We start from the raw sequence: 27,669 nt of genomic DNA, 5'->3' as shown, positions 1-27,669 counted from the left end.
TAAATCCAACATGAAATTGGTCCCTTGGTCAGTAATTATTTTCTCCGGTTTGAGTAGGATTGGGGAGAAGAGAAGTTTGTGGCACAACTGGACTAGAAGAAGGGATCGGTTGGTAGGACATGTCCTGACGCATCAAGGGATCACAAGCTTAGCATTGGAGGGCAGCGTGGAGGGTAAAAATCGTAGAGGGAGACCAAGAGATGAATACACTAAGCAGATTCAGAAGGATGTAGGTTGCAGTAGGTACTGGGAGATGAAGGAGCTTGCACAGGATAGATTAGGATGGAGAGCTGCATCAAACCAGTCTCAGAACTGAAGACCACAACAACAACAACACCAAACTTCAAAATCCAGTTATTTACTAACGCTTGCGCGACCATTGCTGCCTGTTGATTTGGCATAGCCACCATCTCCACATACCTCAAAAAATGGTCTATTATTGTCAGAACGAATCTGTTCCCCAGTGGTGTTTGCCGGAAAGGTCATAAGACATCAATCCCCAACATAGAGAATGGACATGTCGCATCCGGCAATCATTGTAGCTGTATCTGTTTCCGACTCAAATCTGCTCTCTGCGCACATGGTTTACAATTCTTGACATACTGATCCACATCTACTTTCCTACCTCTCCACCAATACCTCTCTGCCACTCTCCTATTCGTCACTCTACACCCTCGATATCAGATGACATGTGACCATGTGCTCCCTTTAAAACCTCATCCCTCAGTTTCACTGGCACTATTACTCTTGGTCCTAACTTCATTTACCTGCACAGAAGACTGTCGTAGATACTAACTTCGGTTGTGCCCGATACAATGTACAATCGTTGTCTGCTTTCTGTAATTCTTGCCATACCGCTAGGTCATAACTTATGACTTACTTTTGCCACCTTCCTACTTAGTGCATCCGCATTGCCGTACTTCTTCCCAAGCTTGTGCACCACCTCGTAGTCGAATTCACTAAGCCTCACAGCTCATCTAGCGAGCTTAGTTGACGGATCCTTCAACCCCAACAACCACTTCAATGCAGCATGATCTGTCACTACCTGAAATCTTCTCCCATATAAATAACATCTAAAATATGTGATTCCATAGATTACACTAAGCATCTCCCTCTCTGTTGTTGAGTAATTCCTCTCTGCTGCATTCAACTGCCCAGATGCATAGCCTACAGGATGTTCTTTCCCAGCAATTTCCTGATTAAGAACACACCCTAATGCTTGATTTGATGCATCGCATGCTAGTGTGAACTCCTTTTCAAAATCTGGAAACCACAAGAACTGGACTTGATGTTAACACTTCTTTCAGTTTATCAAACATTTTCCGACACTCTTCTGTCTTCTCAAGTTTCACACCCTTCCGTAACAATCGTGTCAATGGCTGTGCTAAATCTGTAAAACCCTTCACGAACTTTTGATAGAAATTGCAAATTTCAATGAATGACTGCACTTCCTTAACTGTTTTGGGTTCCCAAAAATCCCTTACAGCCTGTACCAACCTTGGATATGTTCGCACTCCATCCTGACTAATAATATGACCCAAATATTTCACTTCTTCTAATGCAAAATGACACTTCTCCAGGCTCAACGTCAAACGAGCTGCTCTTAACCTCATAAAGACTTCCCTTAACCGCTGTCTATGTTGCTCCATACTACTTGAAAGCACTATAATGTCATCCAAATAGACAAAACATTGCCGTGGTTTCAAACCTCTCAAGACAATGTCTAGCAACCTCTGAAATTGTGCTGGAGCGTTTTTCAAAACGAATGGCATCCTGATGTACTGGTAATGCCTCCAGGAGTAGAAATGCAGTTTTTGGACGATCCTCTGGAGCCATCTCTAACTGATGATAACTGCTTGTCAAATCGATCGTAGAAAAGTACTGGCACTGTCCTAAGTGATCCAAAGTCTCCGATATGTTTGGAATTGGGTATGGGTCCATTACTGTTTTATTATTGAGGTATTGGTAGTCACAACAGAACCTGCAGTTCTTAGTTCCATCCATAGACTTTTAGGCACAACAACAATAATGCCCGCTCCCCAGGAACTATTACTATGCTCTACAATACCGTCTGCTAGCTGCTGATCAATGAAATCCTCCACAGTCAGCTGCAAATACCTCGGTATTCTGTATGGTTTACGGTAAACAGGTACTTCATCCCATTTTGGCATCCTATGTTGAACTAATGGAGTTGCTGGCATTGGCCCTTGTGGAGAAAACAAATCCTTAAATTCCCACAATAATTCTTCCATATGCTCTCTTTCTCCTCCTTTCAAATGTTTAATTTTGTTACGCAATTCAGTTCTATCGGCAGTTAGTGGTTGATCGTTACGGTTACCTTTCAAACACCACTCTTCGTCATCTGGCATATCCAAATTTGCTACTAAAACTCCTTTTCTTAAATTCGCGTCCACTGTGCTAAAATTATACACGTTCACGGGAACTACTTGCCTGTCGTTCCCCTCCTGTACTCGTACAAAACAACCCAATGGACCCAAAACTTCATTATCCTCCTAAGTTTCAATAACACGTACTGTACCCACAGGTAGATTCGACTCCACACTTACCCAAAGCAACCTCCCGGTGCCACCAGACACACACTCATGTTAATTAAGCCTTAATGCTAATGTACGCAGTTCAATTGGTTTATTCATTACGTTGAATGCCTCCCACAACAGCTCCGCATCGACAGCAGTTTCCCCTAGCTGAAATAACATTCCACCAAGTTCCACAGTTCGTTGTCCAGGTCAGTTCTAGCACGATGTTGATGCAAGAAATCTACTCCTAGGATCATGCCATAGCCCTTGCTTAGGCCGGTATTGCACTATCAAATTCCTTTGTCAAAGATTTGATCAAAGATGTGATCAAATATTCCGTCAGATATATTTGACAAAGATCTTTGATGTAGCGCTAAAAGGGGTATTACACTGTCATCCAATTTTTCGTCAAAGTTCAAAATGACTGACAACAACAACTTTTTATTAACCGCAGAGGTTGCATGTACCACAATTGCACTGTGTGCATATGCGGAAGAGAAGCGGGGGAAAAAAAGGAAACAAACCTGGGTAAAGCCGTGGGTTTTACGACGACACGATAAAAGCATTCAACAAAACTTGTTACATGAGCTTATAGTGGAGGACGTCAAGTCGTACATCAGTTACTTAAGAATGGATGAGCATACGTTTCTGTATGTGCTCAATGAAGTGTATCCTCATATCACAAAGCACAATATTCACTTAAGAACTGCTACATCTGCAGAAGACAGGCTCACTGTAACACTCCGATTCCTTGCTACAGGAGAGGGTTAGGTTAGGTTAGGTTAGGTCAGGTCAGGTCAGGTCAGGTCAGGTCAGGTCAGGTCAGGTCAGGTCTCCAACCTTCGTAATCCATTTTTGTATTCAGTGTGTTTCACGTTGTAAAGTGCCTCATCACCTTCATACATCTCTATTAATTTTGTAGTTGTCGGCACACACCAATTGTATTTACCTGCAATGTTTATAAAAACACTACGGACGACAGAGTGCAGCGATGCTAGCGCTCCATGTGGTAACATGTCACATTGCAGTGAACAGAAGACAAGCGACTTCTTTGATCAAACCTACAGCGAGGCCCTAGATTTGATGAAATATTGGATGATATTTGACAAATTTCCCTATTCACCATCAAATACCTTTGACAGAGATATTTGACAAAGAAATTTGATAGTGTAATACTGGCCTTACCCATAGTACTACCTCCATTCATGCATCAAATCGGACTTTCCCTATGCCAAAGTTAACTGTCACTGACCCCAAAGGTGTGACCTCCTTATCCCCCACTCCACACAACCTGTAACATAGTGGCTATAACTTCCTTTGTCCCATTAAACTCTTAGTAGCTACTGACACTTGCACCCCTGTGTCCAACAAAATCTTAAACTTTTTAGTTTCTATGGATCCTACCACTGAACATTCCACCTCTGCATACGTATTCGTAGCATTGAAATTAAACGGGAGCTCCCTTATGTGGGTCTTGGGCTACCTGTGCCATATAACGATTGTCCACCTCTACTAACTTCACTTCTGCGTCCTCCACGCTGCTGATGGATATCGGTGACTGGGTACATGCCTCTTCACATGTCCCGTATGACCACACTTATAACATTTTATACCTGCTGTAAACACTGTTTGTCTGTCAGGTACCCACGTTGCCATGTCTATTTCCTCACATTGGATTGCCAGCTGAATGGCTGAATACAAATCTTTCGGAGTCCCTTCATGCACTTTCCGCGATATATGCACCGGTAACCCCCTCAAAAATACATCAAGTGCCCTTTGCTCAGCCTCCTGCAACAGAACACCATTCGCTTCTTTGCTTTGACCCAACTCGTAAGTATACTCATTAATTTCTCTTATTCTGTCCGCAAATTTCTCTACCGTCTCCCCCTGTCTCTTCGTCATTGTACTCAACCTCTCCCTAAAGTACCGAGCGCTATTCTGTTTCTTGTACCTCCTTCAACTGCTTAAACTGTCGTGCCTTTCTTAAGGCCTCAGAACACCTTACACATGTCTTCGCTTCACCTGTTAATCTAATCTTGGCTGCATGTAACAACTGTTCATCTGACCAACCATTCATCACAGCTGAAGTTTCCAAGTCCTCCACAAACAAACGCACATCCTCGGATGCCTTGCCAGGAAACGGAATAATCAAACTCGCAGCAGCTGGATCAGTCTCCTGCTGCTGCATCCTAGGCGATAACGACTGATCCGATGCGGTTTCCTGCTCACTTGTAGATGTTAATTCACTCCTCAATTGCGTATTGTCTGCTGTCAACTGTGCTACCTTTTGCAACAAAATCTGCACCGCTTCTGGTTCCGACACACCTTGCATTCCTGACTCTGCCATTCGGTTGTTTTCGTTCCCCGTTAATCCCGAAACAAAACAATTAAGTACAAAAATAACCCAACTCCCTACACTACAGTATCATCTTACTCAGTAACATCAGACTCAAACCAATACAAAAGTAGTTAAATGCCATGAGAGAGAGAGAGAGAGAGGGGGGGGGGGGGGACACTTTCTGCCCCAAATACACTAACACTTACTCTGACAACAAAAACCCACGCAAAACATCTACAACGGCTTGCCATGGGCCATACTCAAAAACACAAAAAAGAAAGATAATTTCCAACACTCAAAAGAAAACTGGTCAGAACTCACTGCATTTTGTGACTGTAATGCAGGCATTGGTCTTGAATGTCATAATGTGCAGATGACGTCTGCTATTCTGACATCGAATGAAGTGGTAACTTCTGACATCACATGTAACAACCAAAGGTAGTGGGAAGAGGTAGAAGGCACAGTATTAAGACTGGTCTGAGCTTTCTAAGTGATTTATTGTTTCCAACTACAGTGCCGCGTTCCCCTCGGTCTGCGTCACCAGGTCCTACAATGCTTAGGACGCCACCTCAGCGACCTGTCAAGCACTCTGCTAATGTGTCAGCCGTGTATGGCCGCGTTGATATGACGACTCAGGGCTGTGCCGACAGCCGACTCAGCAGCCGTTGTCCTGCGCTGTCTCAGCACCTCCCACTGACAACCGCAAGGTGGTCCGTGATGTACGTCCCCGCCGGCGTGGCTTGGATCACGACGACAACAAGCGCCTCCGATCTGGCAGCTGAATCTGGGGCCCTCACCCTGGATGTCTCTGGTGCGGGTTGGGAGCCAGGACGACTGCCTGCAGTAGCGAGCCATGGAGTGGCCCGCCGCTGGCTGGCTACGGACCCCACATTGTCCTCAGAGGATCGAACCAGTGACACACCTTGGACTGGAATGCTGGCACCCCATCTGCTGCAGTGTGTAGCTGGTGGTGTGACATACCCCGCCGTCCAGGAGAGCTGCCACACTTGAATGCCCCGCGCCGGCCTCAGAGGGTCGAAACAGCAGCCCGCCATGTACTGGAACACTGGCACCCCATCTGCTGCTGCATGTAGCCAGTGGTGTGACATGTCCCACCATCCAGGAGAGCTGTCACACTTGAATGCTTTGTTAGGGAACCGGCACCTATTTATATGCTGCTGTGCACCTCTGTTTTGCTAAATGCACCGCTCCACGTCACATACTCATACACATAGGTTGGCCAGTGATTGTGCCATGCAAACTGCTGCATGTACTTTTTCCGGCGGTTCTATGCCCCTGTGGCCTCTATTGTACTTCGCAAATGCTGGTGAGTGTAACTCACTGTAAACAGGCCCGCACCTGGCTGTAACCTGCACGCTCAGAAATATTGCACCAAAACTGCCTTTTCCTATCCCAAACGGTAGTGCCTCTACACACCAAACTCCAAACACATGTAGAGTTCTCATGGTCTCTTATCCTTATGGTTTCCTCATTCTAAGCAATTTCTGAGAGTCCATTGCCCATTTAGACATAGACAACTGTATATGACTCGCGAGTGAGGTCAGTTCTTACTAAAAGTTTACCACTCCATTTTTGTTCACAGTGTCTGCTGCAAAGTCGTTCATGTGAGTGCTAGAGCCTAATAATGGAGATGCAGTGGGAAACTGCAAGTGGTGCATGACTAGCAGTTTCCACAATACGGATAAAGGGAACCATGAAGTAGTTCTTCTTCACATGCTGATTGAGTGCTTCATTTGAACCATCATGATAATTCAGAGCCAATCCGACAAGCACATTCTGGATGTAATTCTACATCTGTGTATCATATGTGTCATTAAAGATGTCATTCTTCTCCATACACCTCCTCAAACTTAAGAAAAATTTTCCAGCTGATTATTTTCTTGGTAGACTGGCTATTCTTTGCTTATCCACAATAGAATAGGAAGCATGAAATTCCTCGAGAAGTAGAGCTAAGACTCGAGCATTAGCCTCTGCGTCCTCCACCAGTGCCTGCAAAGTGTGAATGCACTTATTAAATTCAATAAACATCAAGTTAAGACATTCTGGAAATCAGGTGTTATAAGTGTGACATCTTCCAGGTAATCAAAATGCACTTAGATAATTCTGTTTCTATCCCTATAGAAGGCATAAGAAATTTCCTTGTTTTGTTTATAAGCAGCTGCAGTTATACCAGTACCTTCTTGGGTTCCGTCTCCAGATACCCTCAATGAAATATATGTTTGTGGACTACTGGCAATTTTGAATTTGCGCAATAGAGGATTCAAACTGTTCGTAGAAATGAAATGAGCTCAGTGCTTCATGTCAGTAGAAAATGGCTCTAGCTTGATTGGTGGCAGTCAGACACTGTAACTGCATCACTTTGTAGAAAATGCAGAAGGTATGATGTCAGCCATGGCATCTGAAAGTCCTCCCTCAATATTGTATTTTGTCTTCATGGATGCCCGCTTCACAGAGTGTGTATAGTCTTCACATGCTGAACTGTTGCCTTCATATTCCGTATCTTTGAGGAAATCTTGGATAGCATCATCCAAGGTTCAAGTAGCCGTAGTTTTATGCAATCGACTGCTAATGTATTCTATTTCATGTTTGGGCCTGAAATTGTCAAACAAATTTATTTTCTTAATGAAGCTTGTAGAATTGGAACATTGCATTCCTCATGTATGTTTCAGCTTATAGAGATGCTTGGTTGTTTCTATGTCTTTGCTCATGTTCAGCTGTAATTGTACACTAACACTGTAATTGTCACTAACAGGTGGCAACACTTGACAGGTCTTCATGTTAAACTTCTGTGCTAAAGGTCAGCTATGCAGTTGTTACATTATTTAACAATTATTCCTTTACCCTTTATACAAATATTATTCCTATAGTTATATGTGTGATAAGCTGATATGTTACAAATATAAGTGATTGAGTGTGTGTGCTGTATATTATGCACGAAGAAATTCTGCCTTTTGTCATACTGAATCAATGTATAAGTCCTGTTGAATTATTGTTGTTGTCTCAGAGATTCCAAGAGTTCCCATCACTATTGGTTTTCCCTGGGTTTTGGCACTGGAAAATGGTTGGGAACAATTACAAAGTGATTTAACATCAGTGAACATCGACTTTATTTCACAGAACATACAGCGCATGGAAGTTATATAACACTATTAGTTTCAAATGCAGAGTTACAGATAAAAATCAAAGATGAAATTTAGCTATCCCCAACATAGTCATTGCCTTTCATGGTCATAATAGAAGAGTCGTTGGCAGTGGAAAGGATGTTCAGGAGTCATACAATCCATATAGTTTCTAACATTTACAATACACTTGCTTTTATGTTAAGGACAGATTTACAGCATAGATGGAATTAAAATCTATGAAACCTGAATGTATTAAGTAGTTTGACATGGGATGTGTTCATAGCCTTCATGTGTCTGCCCATCACATTTGTTATCTGACTGTCAAGCACAGGACCTTAACAAATGTTAGGAAATATGTTGCTGTCATAGTTTTTATCTGGTTTTTTATTTATTTGTTTACTCCATTACTTGCACACCATTCATATGTGCTTGGTGTTTGGATTAGTGGCTGTATTAATGCCTGTGTGCGTATCTGCATTTGAGATTTCTACCTGAAGATGAGAAGCACTCAAAATTGCAATCACAGCGAACAAAAAATTAAATAATTTTTACAGCTGAAAGAGGAAAACACAATGTTTATCAAATGTATTATTTTATTAATAAACCAGCAGCACAATTATTTTAACTGTAACATATATAAGGTCTTTTAGCTCAGAGAATGCTGTTGCAGTCTATTCAAGAAACATCGGCATGATACAAAACATCTGTTGGTGATGTTTTCCTATCATAACTTCATCTGTAAACTACACACTCTGGATTGATGAACAAATATTTTCTTTTTACTGTAGCACTAAGTTATACAAAGGACTAGAATGTTAAATTTACCACAGGTCTATGTTGTTTGACCTTTTTGTGAAAGAATATTGCATCAGAACATCTATTTAAATACTGTGTAGTCATAGTGGAACTAGAAACTTGAACTTTGGTGATTACAAATGTGTTCAAGGTACTAATAGCCAATGTTCATGAATTAGAAGAGTCTTAATAAAATTCTCTAACGATGATGAACTGAATTTCTGTCTGGACATTTTAACGTTCATTTTATATCAGAAAATAACACTGAAGATGGAAGTCCCAACAAGACTAGTCCTTAATGTTGTTGTTGTTGTTGATGATGAATAGTACTTTCATGCAGAAATGACAACAAACAACGTTACTGAAAAAATACGTACCCAATTTCATTACTTTTTATTTCGTAAAATATAAATTTATTATGAGAAATCTGTATGCAGATGGAAATGTGATATTTTAAAGTTTACAAACAAAGGTTACAAATGTTCAATATGTCTCTCTCCTGCTGCATGGCAAACATCAAAATGGGTATCATCCCACATGTTAAGAATCATCTCTTATTTTATTGAGTTCATGGTATCAGTGATATTGTCTTGCTGAACATAGTTTTTAGTAGAGATGGGATGCAAACTACCTGTTTTACAAAGCTTCACGAGAAGAAGTCATGTGAGAGATCAGGAGATATCGATGACCATCACTTGAGTGATTTCTTCTTTTCCCTGTGATTTCAGCTTCATTGAGGAAGGGATTGTTTCAGTGATGCTTCTACATTAAAGTACCAGTGAGGTGGATGTCCATTCTGTTGAAAAATGAAGTCTTGTGGATCTTCAGTAAGTTGAGGAAAAGGCCATTGTTTCAACATGCCCATGTATGTTATTCTACTAACAGTACTCTCTCTCCAAAAAAAATAAAAAAAAGAAAGACTGATAAACTTTGTTTTGCGGTAAGGCACAACACAGATTTTGATTCAGTGAGTCCCTCTCATGTTGCGGTGTTACACAGGGTTTGCAAACATGCTTTTTTGTGCCATTTTTAACGAGAGCTTGCACAGGTTGTAAGCAATTGGGCTGATAGAGCAAACTGCATCTCAAAATTCAACATACAGTTGGTTGAGGTATTCAGAGACACCCAGTTTGTCAAAAATTTCTTTAATCAATGGCGTATGCTTTTCTTAGTTGGCGGTTCAGTGCCAAATCAGAGACAAATACCCTCTATACTGCAAATGACGATTCAATTCTTTTGAACTTGAGAACATGGAAAACCTTATGCTCTACAGTAAGCCATCTTACTTACAACTGCCGTCCTTTTGATGTGAGCACTGCAATGGTCGTTTACGCAACCATTGGCTCTTGGTGGTTGTAATTGAAATTTAGATTCTGTTCTTTCCACTTGTGTGTAGATTATTGGTATGCAATTTCTGTTTCATGAAATGAAAATTAAATGATCCATCTGTTTGAATAACCCTTTATACGTACGAAGCAGAGCACTTGAGATGCTTTATTGATTTCAGATGCTCTCAGGGCTGTTTGTCTGGACGTGACTCAGCCCGCCTTCTTAGCAAGCTCCAGTATGAGGACGTACTGCTGGTGCTGAGCTGCAAAGAAGTCAGTCCAAAGATTTTGCAGCACTGCATACGGTTGGGTACACAGCTTACTCTCCAGGTAATTATAAGGTCCTTTTTGCAATAAATTACAAATTTATCAGTGCTGAAAAATGGCATTATACTGTTGTGGAGTCACCACAATGCTCTTTATATTCAAATTGTCTGAATAATGCAGCATAGATTGCAATTTTATTTTTTGAATGAATGGTTTCAGTCAGTATAGGTTGTCTTCAGATCTAAAAATTGGTCACAGATGGCCAGTACATGTTGAAACTGGTCATCAGAAGTAAATACAACTGTAATCTAAACTTCATTATTCAGAAAATGTATCACACTACGTATCATAATTTGTATTTATCAAAGTAAATAGGTTGGTCATTAGGATTATATATAGGGGGGTGGGGGTGGGGGGACTGAAGAGTACAACAGCACTTTATGGGGCATCGTTCTATTGGAAGGGGTGCCAACCTCTGACCTGTGACTTGACTTAACTAGCCAGTTACCAGGGGCCAGCAGTTTAATGTGGACTCTGAACTACAGTTGCTAATGATTGCCAGAGGTAAAAGAAATGAAAGTGACAGAAAAAAATCCTAGGATCAGTTGGGGACTGAACTCCAGGCATTTGAATTTACAATTTGACTCTTTTTCCTTTCAACCACAGAACCTTGCTGGGCTGGAATAATGTATGGAATTATTTGGAAAAAATTAAGTAATGTAGGCTTTTCTGGCTATGCAAAACTTCAGCTCATCATGATAGTTCTGTAAGTAATGTGAATTTGCTGCTGCTGATATACTTCAAGCAGACTACAATAAACGTAATTGTGTGTGTGTGTGGGGGGGGGGGGGGAGCAGGACATGGGAGTGGTGATTGGGGGAGGGGGGGGGGCTTTCACACATGCGCAGGCAAACTGGAATTAAAAAAAGAGTGATAGTGATAGCCCATAAGCTGGTAAAAGAGTCTGTGCTGTCGTGTTTGTGTCTTTTCACTATTCTTCAATCAGCGACAAATGAGTAGTTACCTTCCCTGATTATGATGATGATGCTTGGTTTGTGGGGCGCTCAACTGTGCGGTCATCAGAACCCGTACAAACTCCCAATTTCTTTTACACAGTCCAATTTTTTTTTTACAAAGTACAGTCTAACCACTGTCATGAATGATGATAATGAAGACGATGATGATGAGGAGGAGCAGGACAGCACAAACACCCAGTCCCTGGGCTGAGAAAATCCCCAACCTGGCTGGGAATCGAACCCGGAAACCCGTGATCTAGAGGCAGCAATGCTAGCCACTAGACCACAAGCTGTGGACTTTTCCTGATTATTGTTTCCATTGCAGTAAAAATATGAATATTCCAAATCAACAAAAATAAAATGCAAAATTGAGACCTAACTGCTGAAAATTCAGCTAAAATATTTTAAATTTACACTGCCTGCAAAACAATGCAAGCAAGCAAAAGGGGAGGAGGAAGGAAAATGAAACTTCTGTTGAGACGGTATGAGATGTTATTCTGGTGATTGTAAAACTGAGTCAAATTGATAAATAATTTCACATTATGAGCCCACTGATCAGTATGATGTTGCACCCCATCTGGCCAGGATGCTTGCACTGATTTGGTTGGGAAGGGTGTCATTATGCCATTTATCACCTCTGAGTCAAGCTGATCCACAACTTTTGCAATTGGTGATAGGTACCACACATACTGACACTGGGACAAAGTTGACATCTGAGCTGGTCCCACATGTGTTCTGTTGGGGACAGATCTTGGAATCTTGATGGCTGCCAGAGTACCTCAGCATCACATAGACAGTGCCACCTGTTGGCGAGAATTGCCCTATTGAAAGATGGCACCACAATACTGTCACGTGAGAGGAAACACATGGGGATGCAGGATGTCTGTGATGTATTGTTGTGCCCTCAGAGTTGTGTCAATCACTAGGAGACATGACCTAAAGTCATACCTGATGGTCCCTCAAACTGTAACACAAGGAATAACATGACTGTGCCTCTCCAAAACATTGAAAGACTGGTGCCTCTCCCCATGCTGCTACCATACTCACCAATGGTGGTCATATATATTTTTGTTAATTTTGCATTTTACTTATAAAGATAAAAACAGGATGTTTAATATACGGATGACATCATGCAAACATTAGAAAGAATGTATACAATGTAGGAAATTGCACCGATTTCTGTCTCAGCAGTTGGCATGCATGTAAGGGGTTTATTTTATTACAGGCTTACCAAGATGCTGGAGTTCCCCAGGCAAGTTACAGTGATCCAGCAACCTGCATAGAACTTCAGGAGAAAATGCAGGAGTTGGAAAGCCCCTTGTATGCTGCCTCTCGAGCTGTGTTGTTGCAGCATGTTGCCCATATCAAGAGCCTTCTGCCTCGCCCGCACCAGGTAATCGTGTCTCCACAAAAGGAAAAACATATCATTTAGATGTAACAAAAACTTAGCATAAAAAAGAATTATTCTCCTGTCATCAGTTCACTTCAGAATTTCTGTTTGTTTGATCACAGAGTCAAGTCTATGAGAGTCAATACTGAAGACTGAACCCACCCACATTCTTTTTAATAATATTATTACTCATGTATAAAGAATGGAGGAGGTGAGATAGGGGAAACTTGAGATGAAACCGTAGCAGTGACGTACTATATTTAGTGGAATAAGCAGACCATCAATTAGTACAGACATGTCAAAGATTGTTATGTTATTTGTGAAATTGTTTAGATATTCTAACTTTGTGCCAGTGAGTCTCTTGGCTGTTGCATCTAATGTCCTACAATTCCTGTATGCAGGAATGTTGAAAACCTCAGCCTCAACAGACTTACCTGGTAATCGATTGTTACATACATTAAGACAGAACACAAATTTAGAAACATTGAAACAAGTAGATTATGTAGTTGTGAATTAATACTGACCAATTGTTCACTTGTGACAGTAACTATATATGGGTCCCCACTTGGAAATTTTGAACTGTTTGTAAGGGATATGGTTTCCCTACTGTGCTATCAGTCAGACAGCAGAAAGAAATTAATAGTCTGTGGTGATTTCAGTTTAAATTTTCTAAAGGATTTTAATAGGAAAAATTATTTGGATCCTACAATTTTATCTCAGTAATTAATTTTTGAACAGGATGTATAAAGCCAGTAGGACCCTAATTGGTAGTGTTTCTCTTGACGAAGCCCAAAACAAGAAAATAACTATATACCCAGCAACTAATGCTCTCTCTGAGCGTGATGCACAGTTGATTAGTATAAATGAGATAGTGCCTTACAGTATAGGTACTCACCAGTGGAAATCGGTTGGAATAATTAATGATTTGAGGACAAACAATTTTAAGAAGAGTTTACAAGAGATGGCCTGGGATGAAATTTATAATGAGCCAAACATTGACATAAAATTTTTAATTTGTTCCTTAATAAAGTAATATCATTATTAAAAAAAATAGCTTTCCACCTACACTACTCAGTAAGGACACTAAACAACTATGTAAAAACCATGGATCATCAGGGAGATTAAATTATCTTGTGAAATGAAAAGAGATTTTTATCTGTTGGCAAGGAAAAGAAAGATCCTGTAATAGTTGCACAATACAAAAATTACTCAAAAAATCTACAAAGATAAGTTTTTTAAAAAAATGGAAGAACAAGCATATTATGACAGAAATCAGTAATTCTGACAAGAGATGTAAGGCTGTATGTAATGTAGTAAAATGAGAAACAGGACAGCAAGCCACAGAACAGGAAACATCACTATTAATTGGGATGGAGCAGCTATAAATGATTAGTCACAAGTAGCATGTGTGTTTAATAACACTAGTCAATTAATTTGAACTATTTTTCTGCATATGGTTAGGAAATGTGTGGATTTCTGTAATTTTGGGATGCAGAATTCATAGACAGCAGAATCAAAAACAGTACTGGCGAACAGTGACAGAATTGAAACAAACAAGAAGTACATATTCAGAACGCAATACCACTTAGTATGTATACAGTAATTGGCTAGATAAAAAATCTAATCACCAAGTGGCAGCAGGAGAACACACATTTTGTTGTTGTTGTTTTTTTTTTTAAAGGTTTTTATGTATGCAAGCTTTCGGAACCAGTGGTTTGTTCTTCTGGCACAAGGATTAAAGGGTAAGGAAGAGGGGTGAAGGAAAAGGATTGGAGAGGTTTGGGAAAAGGGGTAGAATTCAGCAGTAAAATCACCCAGAAGCCCAGGGATGAGAAGGAAAGACTGACTGTTGGGGACTGCACTGGACAAGAACTTCATCAAGCAGTTCTTTAATTCCTTCTTCTGCTTCCTCTGTTGGTGTGTATGCTGTTATTACTTTTATACTCCTTAATTTCCATTTTATTCTCAGCTACTATGTGGGGTCCTACCCACACATCTCTTACAGGGTGCCTAAAGGATGCTGCTTCCTCAGATAGCTATACAACAATTCAAGCAAATCACATTAATGGTTTTTGTTACAATAAAGTAGATTGACAATCCTTAACTTTGTATTAAAAGAACATGTCACAAGCGATGGGCAACATGCAAACAATTAGTGTCCATCGCTATATGCAATGTCCATGAAAGCAATTGATATAAGGCACAAGTCTCAGTATAGGATGATGGCTCTTATAGTGTGCGTCTTCTCTGTTAGTGACGGTCTATCACTCCTCTGCGGCCGAGGTTGGCAGGAGTGGCACTTGGATTCTCTTCGTAAAGAGGCCGCTCCTGTTTTGGTACAGTCCTAGTCAGTGGGCTATTGACTGATGCTGTCTTACAGCCTTCTCTGCTCTTGCATTCTCCATCTTCTTGCCAGCGCTTTTTGTCATGCCAGAACATACTAAGTCTTTCATTAACAGTTCAAATTTTAAAAGACTTTTCCAAAGCTCTTTTGACATTATAAATCCTCTTCCACATTGGCCTGTCCTTCTTTCTGGTCCAGCAGAGAACACTGATGCACACCTGTCTTACCTTGTACATGCCATCTCTCTTCTTGTAGTGCTGCAGTATTGTACTTAAACTTCAATATTATGAGAAGGAAAGTAGCTACTCACCATATAGTGGAGATGCTGAGTTGCAGATAGGCATAACAAAAAGATTTTCACACTTAAAGCTTTCGGCCAATGGCCTTTGTCAACAACAGACACACATACGCGCACACACATTCTCATGCAAATGCAGCTCACACACACAACTGCAGTGTCAGGCAACTGAAACCACACTGCAAGCAGCAGCACTGGTGCATGATGAGAGTGGTGACTGGGTGGTGGAAAGTAGGAGGCTGGGGTGGGGAGGGGAAGGGATAGTATGGTGGGGATGGTGGACAGTGAAGTGCTGCAGGTTGGACAGTGGGCAGGGAGGGGGGGGGGCAGGTGGAGTAGTGGAAAAGGAGAGAAATAGAGAGAAAGAAATACATAAAATAATAAGTAAGTAAAAAAAATGAAAATAATAAAAATAATAATAATAATAATTAAAAAAGACTGGGTGTGGTGGTGGAATGATGGCTGTGTAGTGCTGTAATGGGAGCTGGGAAGGGGCTGGATGAGTGAGGACAGCGACTAACGAAGGTTGTGGCTAGCAGGGCTACGGGAAAGTAGGATGTATTACAGGGAAAGTTCCCACCTGTGCAGTTCAGAAAAGATGTTGTTGGTGAGAAGGATCCATATGGTACAGGCTGTGAAGCAGTCATTGAAATGAAGGGTATCATGTTGCACAGCGTGTTCAGCAACAGGGTGTTCCACTTGTTTCTTGGCCACAGTTTGTCGGTGGCCATTCATGCAGACAGACAGCTTGTTGGTTGTCATGCCTACATAGAATGCAGCACTGTGGTTGCAGCTTAGCTTGTATACCACATGACTACTGGTTTCAAAGGTAGCCCTGCCTTTGATGTTATAGGTGATGTTAGCGACTGGACTGGAGTAGGTGGTGGTGGGAGGTTGTATGGGGCAAGTATTGCATCTAGGCCTATTACAGGGATATGAGTCATGAGGTGAGGGATTGGGAGCAGGGGTTGTGTAAGGATGGATGAGTATAGGTTCAGTGGACTGCAGAATGCCACTGTGGGAGGGGTAGGAAGGATAGTGGGTAGGACATTTCTCATTTCAGGGCATGACAAGACGTAATCGAAACCCTGGTGGAGAGTGTAATTCAGTTGCTCCAGTCCTGGGTGGTACTGAGTGACCAGGGGGATGCTCCTCTGTGGCTGGATGGTTGGGCTTTGGGAGGTAGTGGAAGACTGGAAACACAAGGCACGGGAGATTTGTTTTTGTACAAGATTGGGAGGATAATTATAGTCAGTGAAGGCTTCAGTGAGAGCCTCAGTATGTTTTGAGAGAGACTGCTCGTCACTGTAGATGCGACGGACACAGGCGGCTAGGCTGTACGGAAGGGACTTCTTGGACTGGAATGGGTGGCAGCTGTCGAAGTGGAGGTATTGTTGGTGGTTATTAGGTTTGATATGGATGGAGGTACTGATGTTGACATATTCAAGGTGGAGGTCAATGTCTATGAAGGTGGCTTGTTGGGTTGAATAGGACCAGGTGAAGCAATTGGGGGAGAAGTTGTTGAGGTTCTGGAGGAACTTTCGATCCAGATAGCAAAGATGTCATCAGTGAATCTGAACCAGGTGAGGGGCTTAGGATTCTGGGTATTTAGGAAGGATTCCTCTAGATGGCCCATGAATAGGTTGGCATAGGATAGTGCCATGCAGGTGCCCTTAGCCGTACCCATCTTTTTTTATTTTTCTTCCTCTTATTTTTTTCTTTATTTATTTATTTTTATTTATTTATTTCTGTCTCTTTCTCTCCTTTTCCGCTACTCCCACCTCCCCCTTCCCACCACCCAACCTGCAGCACTTCACTGTCCGCCACCCCCACCATACTATCCCTTCCCCTCCCCTCCCCAGCCTCCTCCTTTCCTCCACCCAGTCGCCACTCCCATCATGCACTGGTGCTGCTTCTCACAGTGTGGTTTCAGTTGCCTGAGACTGCAGTTGTGTGTGAGCTGCATTTCTGTGAGTGTGTGTGTGCGTATGTGTATCTATTGTTGACACAGGTCATTGGCCGAAAGCTTTAAGTGTGAAAATATTTTTGTTGTGCCTATCTGCGACTCAGCATGTCCACTATACAGTGAGTAGCAACTTTACTTCACATGATATTGTTACAGTCCGTCCTGGATTTTCCATTGTTTGATTGTACTTAAATTTCATGATCTCTTCAGCTTTCATTTTTCCAGATTTCGACATTGTTTGTATATTCCATGTTACTATTTTTCTTTGCCAGAGTCATGCTCTGATGTTGCGTGCAGCATCTGAGGCTCTTGTTGTGGTTCCAAAGTATGACATTCTTACAGTGTGGGGTTATCAGCCCCCACACCCAACACCACCCTTGAGGACGTGGATTTTTTTATGAGGTTTACTCCCCTAGGGAGGTTGGCTTCCCTGTGCCTTTTGAGCCCTCCCTGCCCTATGATGTGCGACACACTTTTTGTGCCTCCTCTGCTTAGGTCTGTTGAGCTGGGGAAGCCCTGCCAGTAGCTAAACTGCTGCTGGCATAGTCCTTATCCTCTTTGACACTCACAGACCCTCAGTAAATATGACTTCCACCTCCCTGAGTAAACTCAATACAAATCTGAAAATCTACTGTCACAATGTTCAGTCCTTAACCAACAAAACTATGGGCTTAAACATTTTGCTAACCAGTGAGCTAAGTGCTATCTCAGTGATATGCCTTACAAAGCACTGGTTCTGCACTGATATTATGAAGATAATTTCACTTCAAAGTTGCAAATTGTGTGATCACTACTCCAGATCTAGTGATGAACATGGTGGGGTAGCCATCTTCACAAAACAAGATATTGGATCTAGCCCACTACCTTCCCTGAAGAAAATAGGAACTCACAAAATGTCCAAGTACTGCCATAAAACATAGAAATTTAAATTTCATTGTAGCTTCAGTTTACTGACCCACCCCCTTCCAGTAATCTAAACGATTTCCTGCTCAAATTTTACTTGTTTTTAAGCAAAGTATGCCTGTCCAAAGTAGAAACAGGGAGGGATTGCTTAACATTGCAAAACCATAAAATCTGCATGGCCCTGTAAACGAGCCCACTACAGTAAGATGCACATCCAAGACAAACTTAGACCAAATAGAAATACTGTAAACTTTGTCCAACACTTTAGGTATACAATGGAGGATTTAGCAATCACCAAGCTGTCATACTAAATGTTGATGTAAACAAAGGTTCCTCAAACCCAATCCCACCTAAAACTGTATGAAGGTATTACAGTTCAGATAATCTAGATAACATAAATAAACTAAATGACATCCTACTTAAAGATAATTGGTCAGAGATGCATACAGCCGTTGATTTGAACATAAAATGTAATATATGTCTTGACACAGTGATGCACCATTTTGAAGAAGCATTTCCACAGAAATCAGTAAGGATAAATAATAGTAAGGGAAACAAAAACTGGACTACACTAGCTATAAAAATCCCCGTCCAAAAAAAAAAAAAAAAAAAGAGAATTCTCCACATGTTAATGAAGGAAGTAATGACTTCCCTCAACTAATCAAATACTTCAGGTATCTCCAGAAGAATGATGAGAGAGGGTAAAAAATGCACAATGATTAGTACATTGTCAGATCCAATGACAGAGTAAAAACAATGTGGGATATTATAAAATCGAACAACAAAGTGAAAGTGATGTGGAATATTATAAAAAGAGAAAGAGGGGAAAAAAAGTCATACACAGAAATGAAGAAATTAAATGCAACAAGGAACTGATATCTAATCCAGAAGCTGTGGTGAACACATTCAATAAATTCTTTATGAGCATAGTCAAAAAATTGGTCAGAAATAATCCAAACACAAAATGTCAACCAGCAAACCATAAAAATCACACATGCACAGAGTCAGTATTCATTACAACAGTCACTGACGTGTATATAGCAGAAGCTCTCAGAGAGTTAAAAAATTCATGTTCAGTTGGCACTGATGGTACTTTCGCAACTATCACCAAAAATTGTGCACATGCTATTTGCAGAATCACTAACTCGCCTCTGGGACTGGTCTTTCCTGGCAGGTACTGTCCCAGAAGCACAGAAACTGCCTAAAGTAATACCTGTTATCAAAAAAGGTGATTTTTTTGACATGGACTAGTATAGGCCTATCACAGTTTAATCCTGTTTCTCTAAAATATTTGAAAAAATTATGCACAAATGACTGACAGGCTTCACAGTTAAAAAAGGTTTACTGAACTTATCCCAACATGTTTTTAGAAACAATAAATTCACAGAAACAGCAGTATATGACTGAATTAACACAATACAAGGACTGTCAAAATACAAAACAACTCACTACAGGAATATTACTAAATCTGTCAAAGGCTTGTGATGCAGTGGATGACAAAATATTGCTGTAAAAGATTGAGCAGTATGGAATCAGAGAACTTGCAAATGAATGGGTTGCATTGTTTCTAAGGAGTCACATACAGAAAGTCAGCATGTTGTTGTTGTTGTGGTCTTCAGTCCTGAGACTGGTTTGATGCAGCTCTCCATGCTACTCTATCCTGTGCAAGCTTCTTCATCTCCCAGCATGTAGTACATGAAAAAACAACTAAATTCAATAACCAAAGTAGTAAAACTGTTAAACAAGGTGTGGACCAGGACTGACTTTTGAGACCTCTACTTGTATATTAATGACTAGAGCCTGAATGTAGATGCACACAGTACCATAATATGCACACAAAATCATATTGTTTTCAGGTGCCACCCCTGTACTCATCAAAGGGGATAACACAGAGGCTGTTCAGAAAGCTTTAAACTTGACTACTGAACATCTCAGAAACTGGGCTACAATCAATCAGAATCCAGAAGAACACCATGAGGATTGTTAATGGAAACAGACCTACAGACTTCTGCAAACCAATCTTCAGGGAGCTGGACATTCTAACCCTGCTTTGTTTATATATTCTCAAGACTGTAAAATTTGTAAAAAACTGCAACTCAAGAAAAATAGTGAAATACACAAACACAACGCTAGAATAAACTCAAATCTACAAGGGACTAAAAAGTTTCACTCTGCCAGAACACCTTGCAAAACAAGAATTAATCTTTGCCAAACAAGAAACACTTCTGCAGTAGAAGTATTTAGTGACGAGATATGAAAAGAGGTGGATCCCTGGGACCCAGCCGCTCCTGTTTCTGAAGACTGGCAGAAGGTTGCTTCTTACCGTTATGGCTGGAAATGTGTTTGGTAATCTGGAAGCAAAATCCCAGGATTGGTTCATTGAGAACCTCTCCATGAGGCTAAGCGTCAGGCTACTGTCATCTGGCATAAAAACCCACGCATTCTACAAGCAAGGAGCTAAGCAAAGCAAAGGCCGCTGTTCAATGCAGTGTCTGCAACTTTGCACTGTCATACAGGAGTGTCTCAATTCTGGCGACATTGGTGCTGTGTACTCAGCCATCAAATGGGCCATTGGACCCATTCCAAAGAAGAGCGTACCACTCAAGGAAATAGATGGAAAAGTCATCACAGATAAAAATTGTCAATTGCACTGTTGGGTAGAACATTACTCCAGCCTGTACTCACATCTCATCAATATTAGTTCAAACGCAATTGATGAAATTCCTCAGATGACACCCTACCATGACTTGGATGTCACGCCTACTATGGGGGAGCTTCAGAGAGCAATTGCACAGCTTAAATGTGGGAAGGGCCCTGGCAAAGTCAACATCTTCACAGAAATTGTAAAACTTAAGCCAGTTTTTCCACTGATTTTCAACCTCTTACTGAAATGTTGGGCTGAGGGTACTGTGTCGCAATACATGCGTGATTCCAATATTGTTACTTTATACAAAGGTAAAGGTGATCACGGTGATTGCAACTGCTGCTGTGAAATCTCATTTCTGAGTACACCTGGAAAAACATTTGCCCATGTGGTGCTGGGAAGACTTCAGAAGCTTGCCGAGTGCATATACCGTGAGGAACAATGTGGGTTTCAGCCCCAACAATCTACAGTTGATATGGTCATCACACTCCGGCAAATTCAGGAAAAGTGCCACGAGCAGAAAACCCCTCTGTTCATTGGCTTTATCGACCTAAACAAGGCTTTCAACACAGCAGAGAAGGACTGTATGGAGTACTTTTGAAGGTAGGGCATCCTCCAAAGCTCTTAAAGATGATCATGGCTTTTCACGAAGATATGGAAGGTGCTATGGTGTTCAACGGAATAACATCTGACCCATTTGCTGTTAAAAGAGGGCTTTCTCAAGGCTGCAAATTGGCTCCCACTCTATTCGATATTTTTTTCTCAGCACCCCTCAAAGTTGCTTTTGGTGTAACTAATCTGGGCATTCATCTGCATACCAGAGCTGATGGGAACCTCTGCAACATTTCTCTACTCAGATCCAAGTGCGTCCGAAAAGACCTGCTTGTAAATAGCCTTTTATTTGCTGGTGATGCTGCATTTGTAACGCATACTCAAGACTATCTGCAAAGAAAATTCTCTACTGCATGCAAGCTCTTCTCCATGTCTATAAACGTAAAGAAGACGGGTGTCATGGCACAAGGATACACAGATCCGCCTGACATCAAACTGGACGGCTTCTTGTTGAAGGTAGTCGATAAATTCTGCTACCTTGGTTCAATAATGACAGAAGATCTCTCACTGGACGACATGATAAATGCACAAATAGTAAAGGCTGCCATCTCTTTCGGGAAGTTCCGCACATAAGCGTGAGATAACAAACATCTTATATTGTCAACAAAAATATTTGTGCATAGATCAAGTGTGCTGAGCACTCTCCTGTATGGAGCTGAGACTTGGACGTCGTATGCCAAACAGAAACAAAAGCTCAATGTCTTTCACCTGCAGTGCTTATGGAGCATCTTGTGAATATCATGGAAGGATCATGTGACAAATGATATGGTTCTGAAAACTGCAAAACAACAGAGTTTTGCTGCCACGCTCAAGCAATGTCACGTGCGGTTGGTTAGGACATCTGCATTGTCTACCCTGGCACACATTACTCAGTGAAATGGCAGGAGCAAAGAGACCTCATGGAAGACCTTCACTACACTTTAGAGATTGCATCAATCGTGATACGTGAACATTTAATATTGACAGTGACTAGTGGGAGCAACTCGCTGACTGTTGCAGCAAAAGGAGGCAACCAACTGCAGATGGAAGTAAGATGCATGGCCAAGTATGGCTTAACAGCTTAGCTGCAAAATGATTGCGCAGACATGAGCTAACCCTCCTGCTGGAGTGACTCATATTTGCCTCGTTTGTGGGCCCCAAGTCAGCTCTCGCATCGGACTTATGAGCCACCAGCGAAAATGTCTCTAGGATGCCACTTGAATCTTTCGACAGGAAGCACCAGCCCATTATATACATGTATTATGTGCAAACACTCAACATTGTCAAAAGGGAGCATTTCACATTGGCCTCTTAACTGTTCAACAAGCTACCCATATGTATAAAATCTATTGAAAACAACATCCAGTTTATTAAAGCAGCGAAGTCCTATTTGCTGTGCCACTATTTTTGCTTTATAAAACAATACCTAGAAAATTAATCTTGCTGGCTTTGTTGAAGTGCAAAACAAGAACTATTCAGTGAAGCTAACTTAGCCAATCTGTTGCATTGTATTATAATACCATAATCTGCCCATAATATATATTAACAATGTTAACAAATTTTGTCCAACATCTGTAACACACTTCATCTACATCTACATAGATACTCCGCAATCTACCATATGGCACTTGGTGCAGAGTAACCTGTACCACTATTAGTGATTTCCTTTCCTGTCCCCCTCACAAATAGAGTGAGGGAAAAATGACTGTCCGTATGCTTCTGTATGAGCCCTAATTTCTCATATCTTATCTTAGTGGTGCTTACACGCAGTGTATATTGGGGGCAGCAGAATTGTTCTGCAGTCAGCTTCAAATGTCAGTTCTCTAAATCTTGTCACTAGTGTTTGTATCAGACCATGTGGTTAAATAAATAAATGTTCTTCTAAAATCATCATGAGTTGACAGGGTTATATTTAAAAGAAATACATTTGATAAGTTTACTTCCCATCTCTACTGTCCATGGTAGCTATCTTTTCATCATTGCAGTCAGCACATGTATTCCATAGGTATGAGATGATCCCCCTGCTGCTGGTTTAGCTTATCCCTCTTATTCCAGGTATCAGTTACGATACACTATTGCATTTCTCTCTTCTCTTTCTCTCCATGACACACACACACACACACACACACACACACACACACACACATACATACATATCATGGATTCCTATAGTTGTGTTTTCCCATGTTTGCAGAGTATTACTTTTGAAGTTACTAGAAGAGTGACAACACTAGAAGACATTACTGTTCTGCAGATGTCGCCTTGTGTTTTCCAGAGAAATAACACTAAACTACATTAATATAAACGTACGTTCTAAAGTAGGGTTAGATTTTACTGAATAGCATCCGATTTTTTGTCTTTCAAATCAAATGTTGATGGAAGTTTTGTTCTTAAGTCAAAGGAAGAACCGTTCTCTCCATCATTTCGTGGGTTGTGTCAGTACTCATTGTCCTGTCGATGTCATCAGAATCTTGTACTGGCAGTCTCTCAGTGAGAAAGCTCAGTATGTTCCTCTGAAAAGATCACAATCTATTTCCTGTCCCATTCTTGTAATATCGGAATTTGTGCTTCATCTAATGACTTCGTCACTGATGAGACATTAAACCTTAATCTTATTTTTCTTACCTCTTATAAAGTATAAGACTAGTGTTCAGATTAACTGGTTAAAAAGATTTTTTATTCCTTGCTGCATGAACAGTAGAGTTGATTTATGGAAATTATTTTCAGAATTGAAAACATTTTAGTAGGCACCTATAATGTGATTCAGTGCCTGTGCTGTAATGTAAGTTGTTTATAAAGTGGCCATTGAGAAACATCAGTGGTTTTCTCATAAAAGGTGAATGATTTGTTTCTAGAATTCTCTTTTCAACTTTTGATAACTTTGAACACATTCAGAAACTGCAGAACTCATGTGTGGAAAGAAACTAATTTTGTATTAGATCATATTACATCAGCAATAACTAATCAGATTACTAAATTAGTAATAACTAAAATACTAAATTATATTGTTAGACATTTGAATTTAGATGAAAATAGTTTCTTCCAACTTGATGCAGAAAAATATTGATTGTCTTATGTCTGTCTGTATTGCCAGAGAGCCACATGTTATTGTGTCCTGTTCTCTAAATGAATGAGTTGTATTTGTCTGTACAGCTAGTAACTACCAGTTATGACACACAAAAATGTCATTTAATGTTGATAATTCTGGCATAGAGGTGTATTCTTTTATTTCAGGTATTTAACCCTGAAGGCAGAAGTCCTTTGCCCAGGGAAGTGAAGTACACATCTCGTCTTTCAGATCTTCTGTCTGATACTAAATTCTGGGACCTGATATTTGAATTGGCTCCTGGAGTTACCTGCTACCTGCAGTCTCTGCCGAAGCTTGCTCTGGGTTCCTGGCCATCTGTGCCTCAGCAGGACTGTGAGCCACTCGCAAAGTTTGGTGTTATTTGTCTCGAGGTATGTTACTGACATGACATTGTAGATTACGTTGGACATTTTGTTATACAGTTTTAATTTAAATAATTGTTAAAAAGCTAACTGCAAACATTTAAGTGTTTATATACTAAAGTGCATAAAAAAATTTCTAGGTTATTGTAACCAAACATCCACAGCTCGTGGTCGTGCGGTAGCATTCTCGCTTCCCACGCCCGGGTTCCCGGGTTCGATTCCCGGCGGGGTCAGGGATTTTCTCTGCCTCGTGATGACTGGGTGTTGTGTGCTGTCCTTAGGTTAGTTAGGTTTAAGTAGTTCTAAGTTCTAGGGGACTGATGACCATAGATGTTAAGTCCCATAGTGCTCAGAGCCATTTTTGTAACCAAACATCTTGCAGACAATCTAGTCCTATAAATAATTTGAATTGCTTTAAAAAAAAAAAAAAAAACTGATATACTGAGGAGACACTCACGTAACAATAATCTGAGAAAAACTACAATTCATTGTGTATTGTGTGACACATATAATATGTGAAAAACTCTCAACCGCTTTGGATTAGGCATTCACTTATTTGCAAAGAAAAAACTGTGCTGGGGCTGTATCTTTAACTCTTAAACAGGAAAACTTACGGAGCTCCAGGGAAAGAGAGAGAGGGATGGAGCATGTGGTGGGAGGAGACAGATCATCCAGTTTAAGGAGACCCCATAAAGTCCCCCAGAGACATGGCCCCCATTGATGAGAGTTTTAAAATGCTAGTGATCAGCTGCTGAAAGATTTACAGCACTGTGTCAGGGTTTGAAACAGTCCTAAAAACCAAAGGAACTCACATTATAATGGGTACAAAAACATGGCTTAAACCTAAAGTAGATAGTAGTTATATTTTTTTGGTAAATCTACTAAACCTAAGAGTATACCAAAAGGAGTGGGTAATGGGAAATGGCAGTGGTGTATTCATTGCAGTGGTCAAGAAAAACAGAGTGACAATCAGATATCAATTGTGACAAATAAACAAACACAAATGTCAGAAGCACCAACAAACACTACAACAGCAACTATTCAGAAACACATTCATTAAGCAGCCAAAACATTGAATAACTACTGAGAGAGTAGGGCAGAAATACAATCTGGCATGTTAACGTGCAGGCACGCGTGCACGCGCGCGCGCACACACACACACAAAGCAGCAACTGTGCAATTCTGTACTACTCACAAAATAAAAAAAAGGTAGAATGAGTAAATAAACCTTTAGCAGGTGAGGAAATGCAGGCCAGTGTTCTTAGACACCTCCATAGCAGCTAAGGAAAGGTGCAGTGCTGCATCTTAACACATCTTGCCCACAAAAGCTTAAGCAAAAGTCACAGAACCAGACATTTTGTAGATACTTGACAAGTTAGGATAAAGAAAAAACTATCTACCAAGGGGGGCCATCAATGGTAAAAGAGAAAGTAATGAATAAAACTATCAGGATGGGGTTGGAAAGGAGGAGCAACCACTTATTGCTAATCTACATTTACACATATATTTCACAAGCCATTCTACAGTTGAGGGAGGGGAGAGATAATACCAATATTATTCACTCTCACCTGTTTCCAAGGGCTTCATTACAACAATATCATCTTTCATCTAAAGATTTCTATTAAAGACCTCTGAACATTACTGTTATGCTTTCATGCAGGCTGTATTGGCCTGGTATCTGCCTTGTGTACCTAAATGCTTTTATGTCTTTTTTTGTGTGCCTTATAAGGAGTCTCAAATGCCTGAGCGGTACTCCAGAATTGGATGCACTAGCTCAAGTTTGACCCATTCCATATTGCTTCTTTGTGTCATTCTTTAATTATGAAACAAAGTAAAAGAATAAAAGGTGATACCTTTTAAGCTCTAAAACATTTCTATTTTGTCTTTCACCATTTTATTGATTTTGCACACATCTGTGCTTTTTTATTTCATGTTGTGTTGTCTGAAATGAATGTTTTGGAGTGTTATTTGCCTCTAGTAAATTACCAACTGCTGTAAAATTTGAATATTGGCTGTTAGTTCTATTGCTTCAGTTAATTCTAACACTCAATCAACAATGAACTCATCTATTTATTTTTGCATGTTTATTTCTTTCATTTTAATTGCCTCCATTTGTCAAAGAAGAACCCAGATACCAACATTTTAGATACGACATGTTCTGATGATACACAAGAGGTGTTTTTTTTACAGATGGTACATGAAGCTTTTTGAAAATTATTTACTCAAAAATAATAAAAAATTTGAATTAAAAGATGTGTTTACAGAATACTCCATCAGTCTGGAATCCTCTGAATGTTCATACAGACTTTTGAAACTGTCAGAATGGTCCTTCTTTGGGATGTTGTTTGACCCACACATCATACTGGATTGAATGTCAGTTATGTCATCAAAGTGTTAGATTCTTCATGTGAATTTCTGCAGTTTATCATTTTGGTAGGCCCATATTGATGACGTTAAGTCTTCTGTGATGATTTTTACTACAAAATAATTGTCTATATTTTTCATGTCGATCAACTCATGGCGGACGTTTACATGTTGTTGCTTTTGCTCAGAGCTCGAGATATATGGGACAAACTTCGGACACGTTTTTCTTTTCTTCAGAATGCTGTGCAGCATGTCTCAAACACATTATTTATAGATGCTGCTCGATCCCAATTTG

At 40.5% G+C, this 27,669-nt stretch overlaps 1 protein-coding gene across 1 annotated transcript in view; it reads left to right on the top strand.

The window, feature by feature from the left end:
* Positions 1 to 27,669, top strand: part of LOC126253366 (huntingtin-like) — a 549,449-nt gene that overhangs the window by 355,393 nt on the left and 166,387 nt on the right. Inside the window, exons 34-36 of the mRNA XM_049954640.1 lie at positions 10,321 to 10,471; positions 12,650 to 12,817; positions 24,795 to 25,019. Of these exons, the coding sequence (XP_049810597.1) occupies positions 10,321 to 10,471; positions 12,650 to 12,817; positions 24,795 to 25,019 (544 nt within the window). The remainder of the gene's footprint in view (positions 1 to 10,320; positions 10,472 to 12,649; positions 12,818 to 24,794; positions 25,020 to 27,669) is intronic.

Source organism: Schistocerca nitens, chromosome 4 (genome assembly GCF_023898315.1).
Source record: "Schistocerca nitens isolate TAMUIC-IGC-003100 chromosome 4, iqSchNite1.1, whole genome shotgun sequence".
NCBI classification, from domain to species: domain Eukaryota; kingdom Metazoa; phylum Arthropoda; class Insecta; order Orthoptera; family Acrididae; genus Schistocerca; species Schistocerca nitens.
This window is presented reverse-complemented; position numbering and strand designations above follow the sequence as displayed.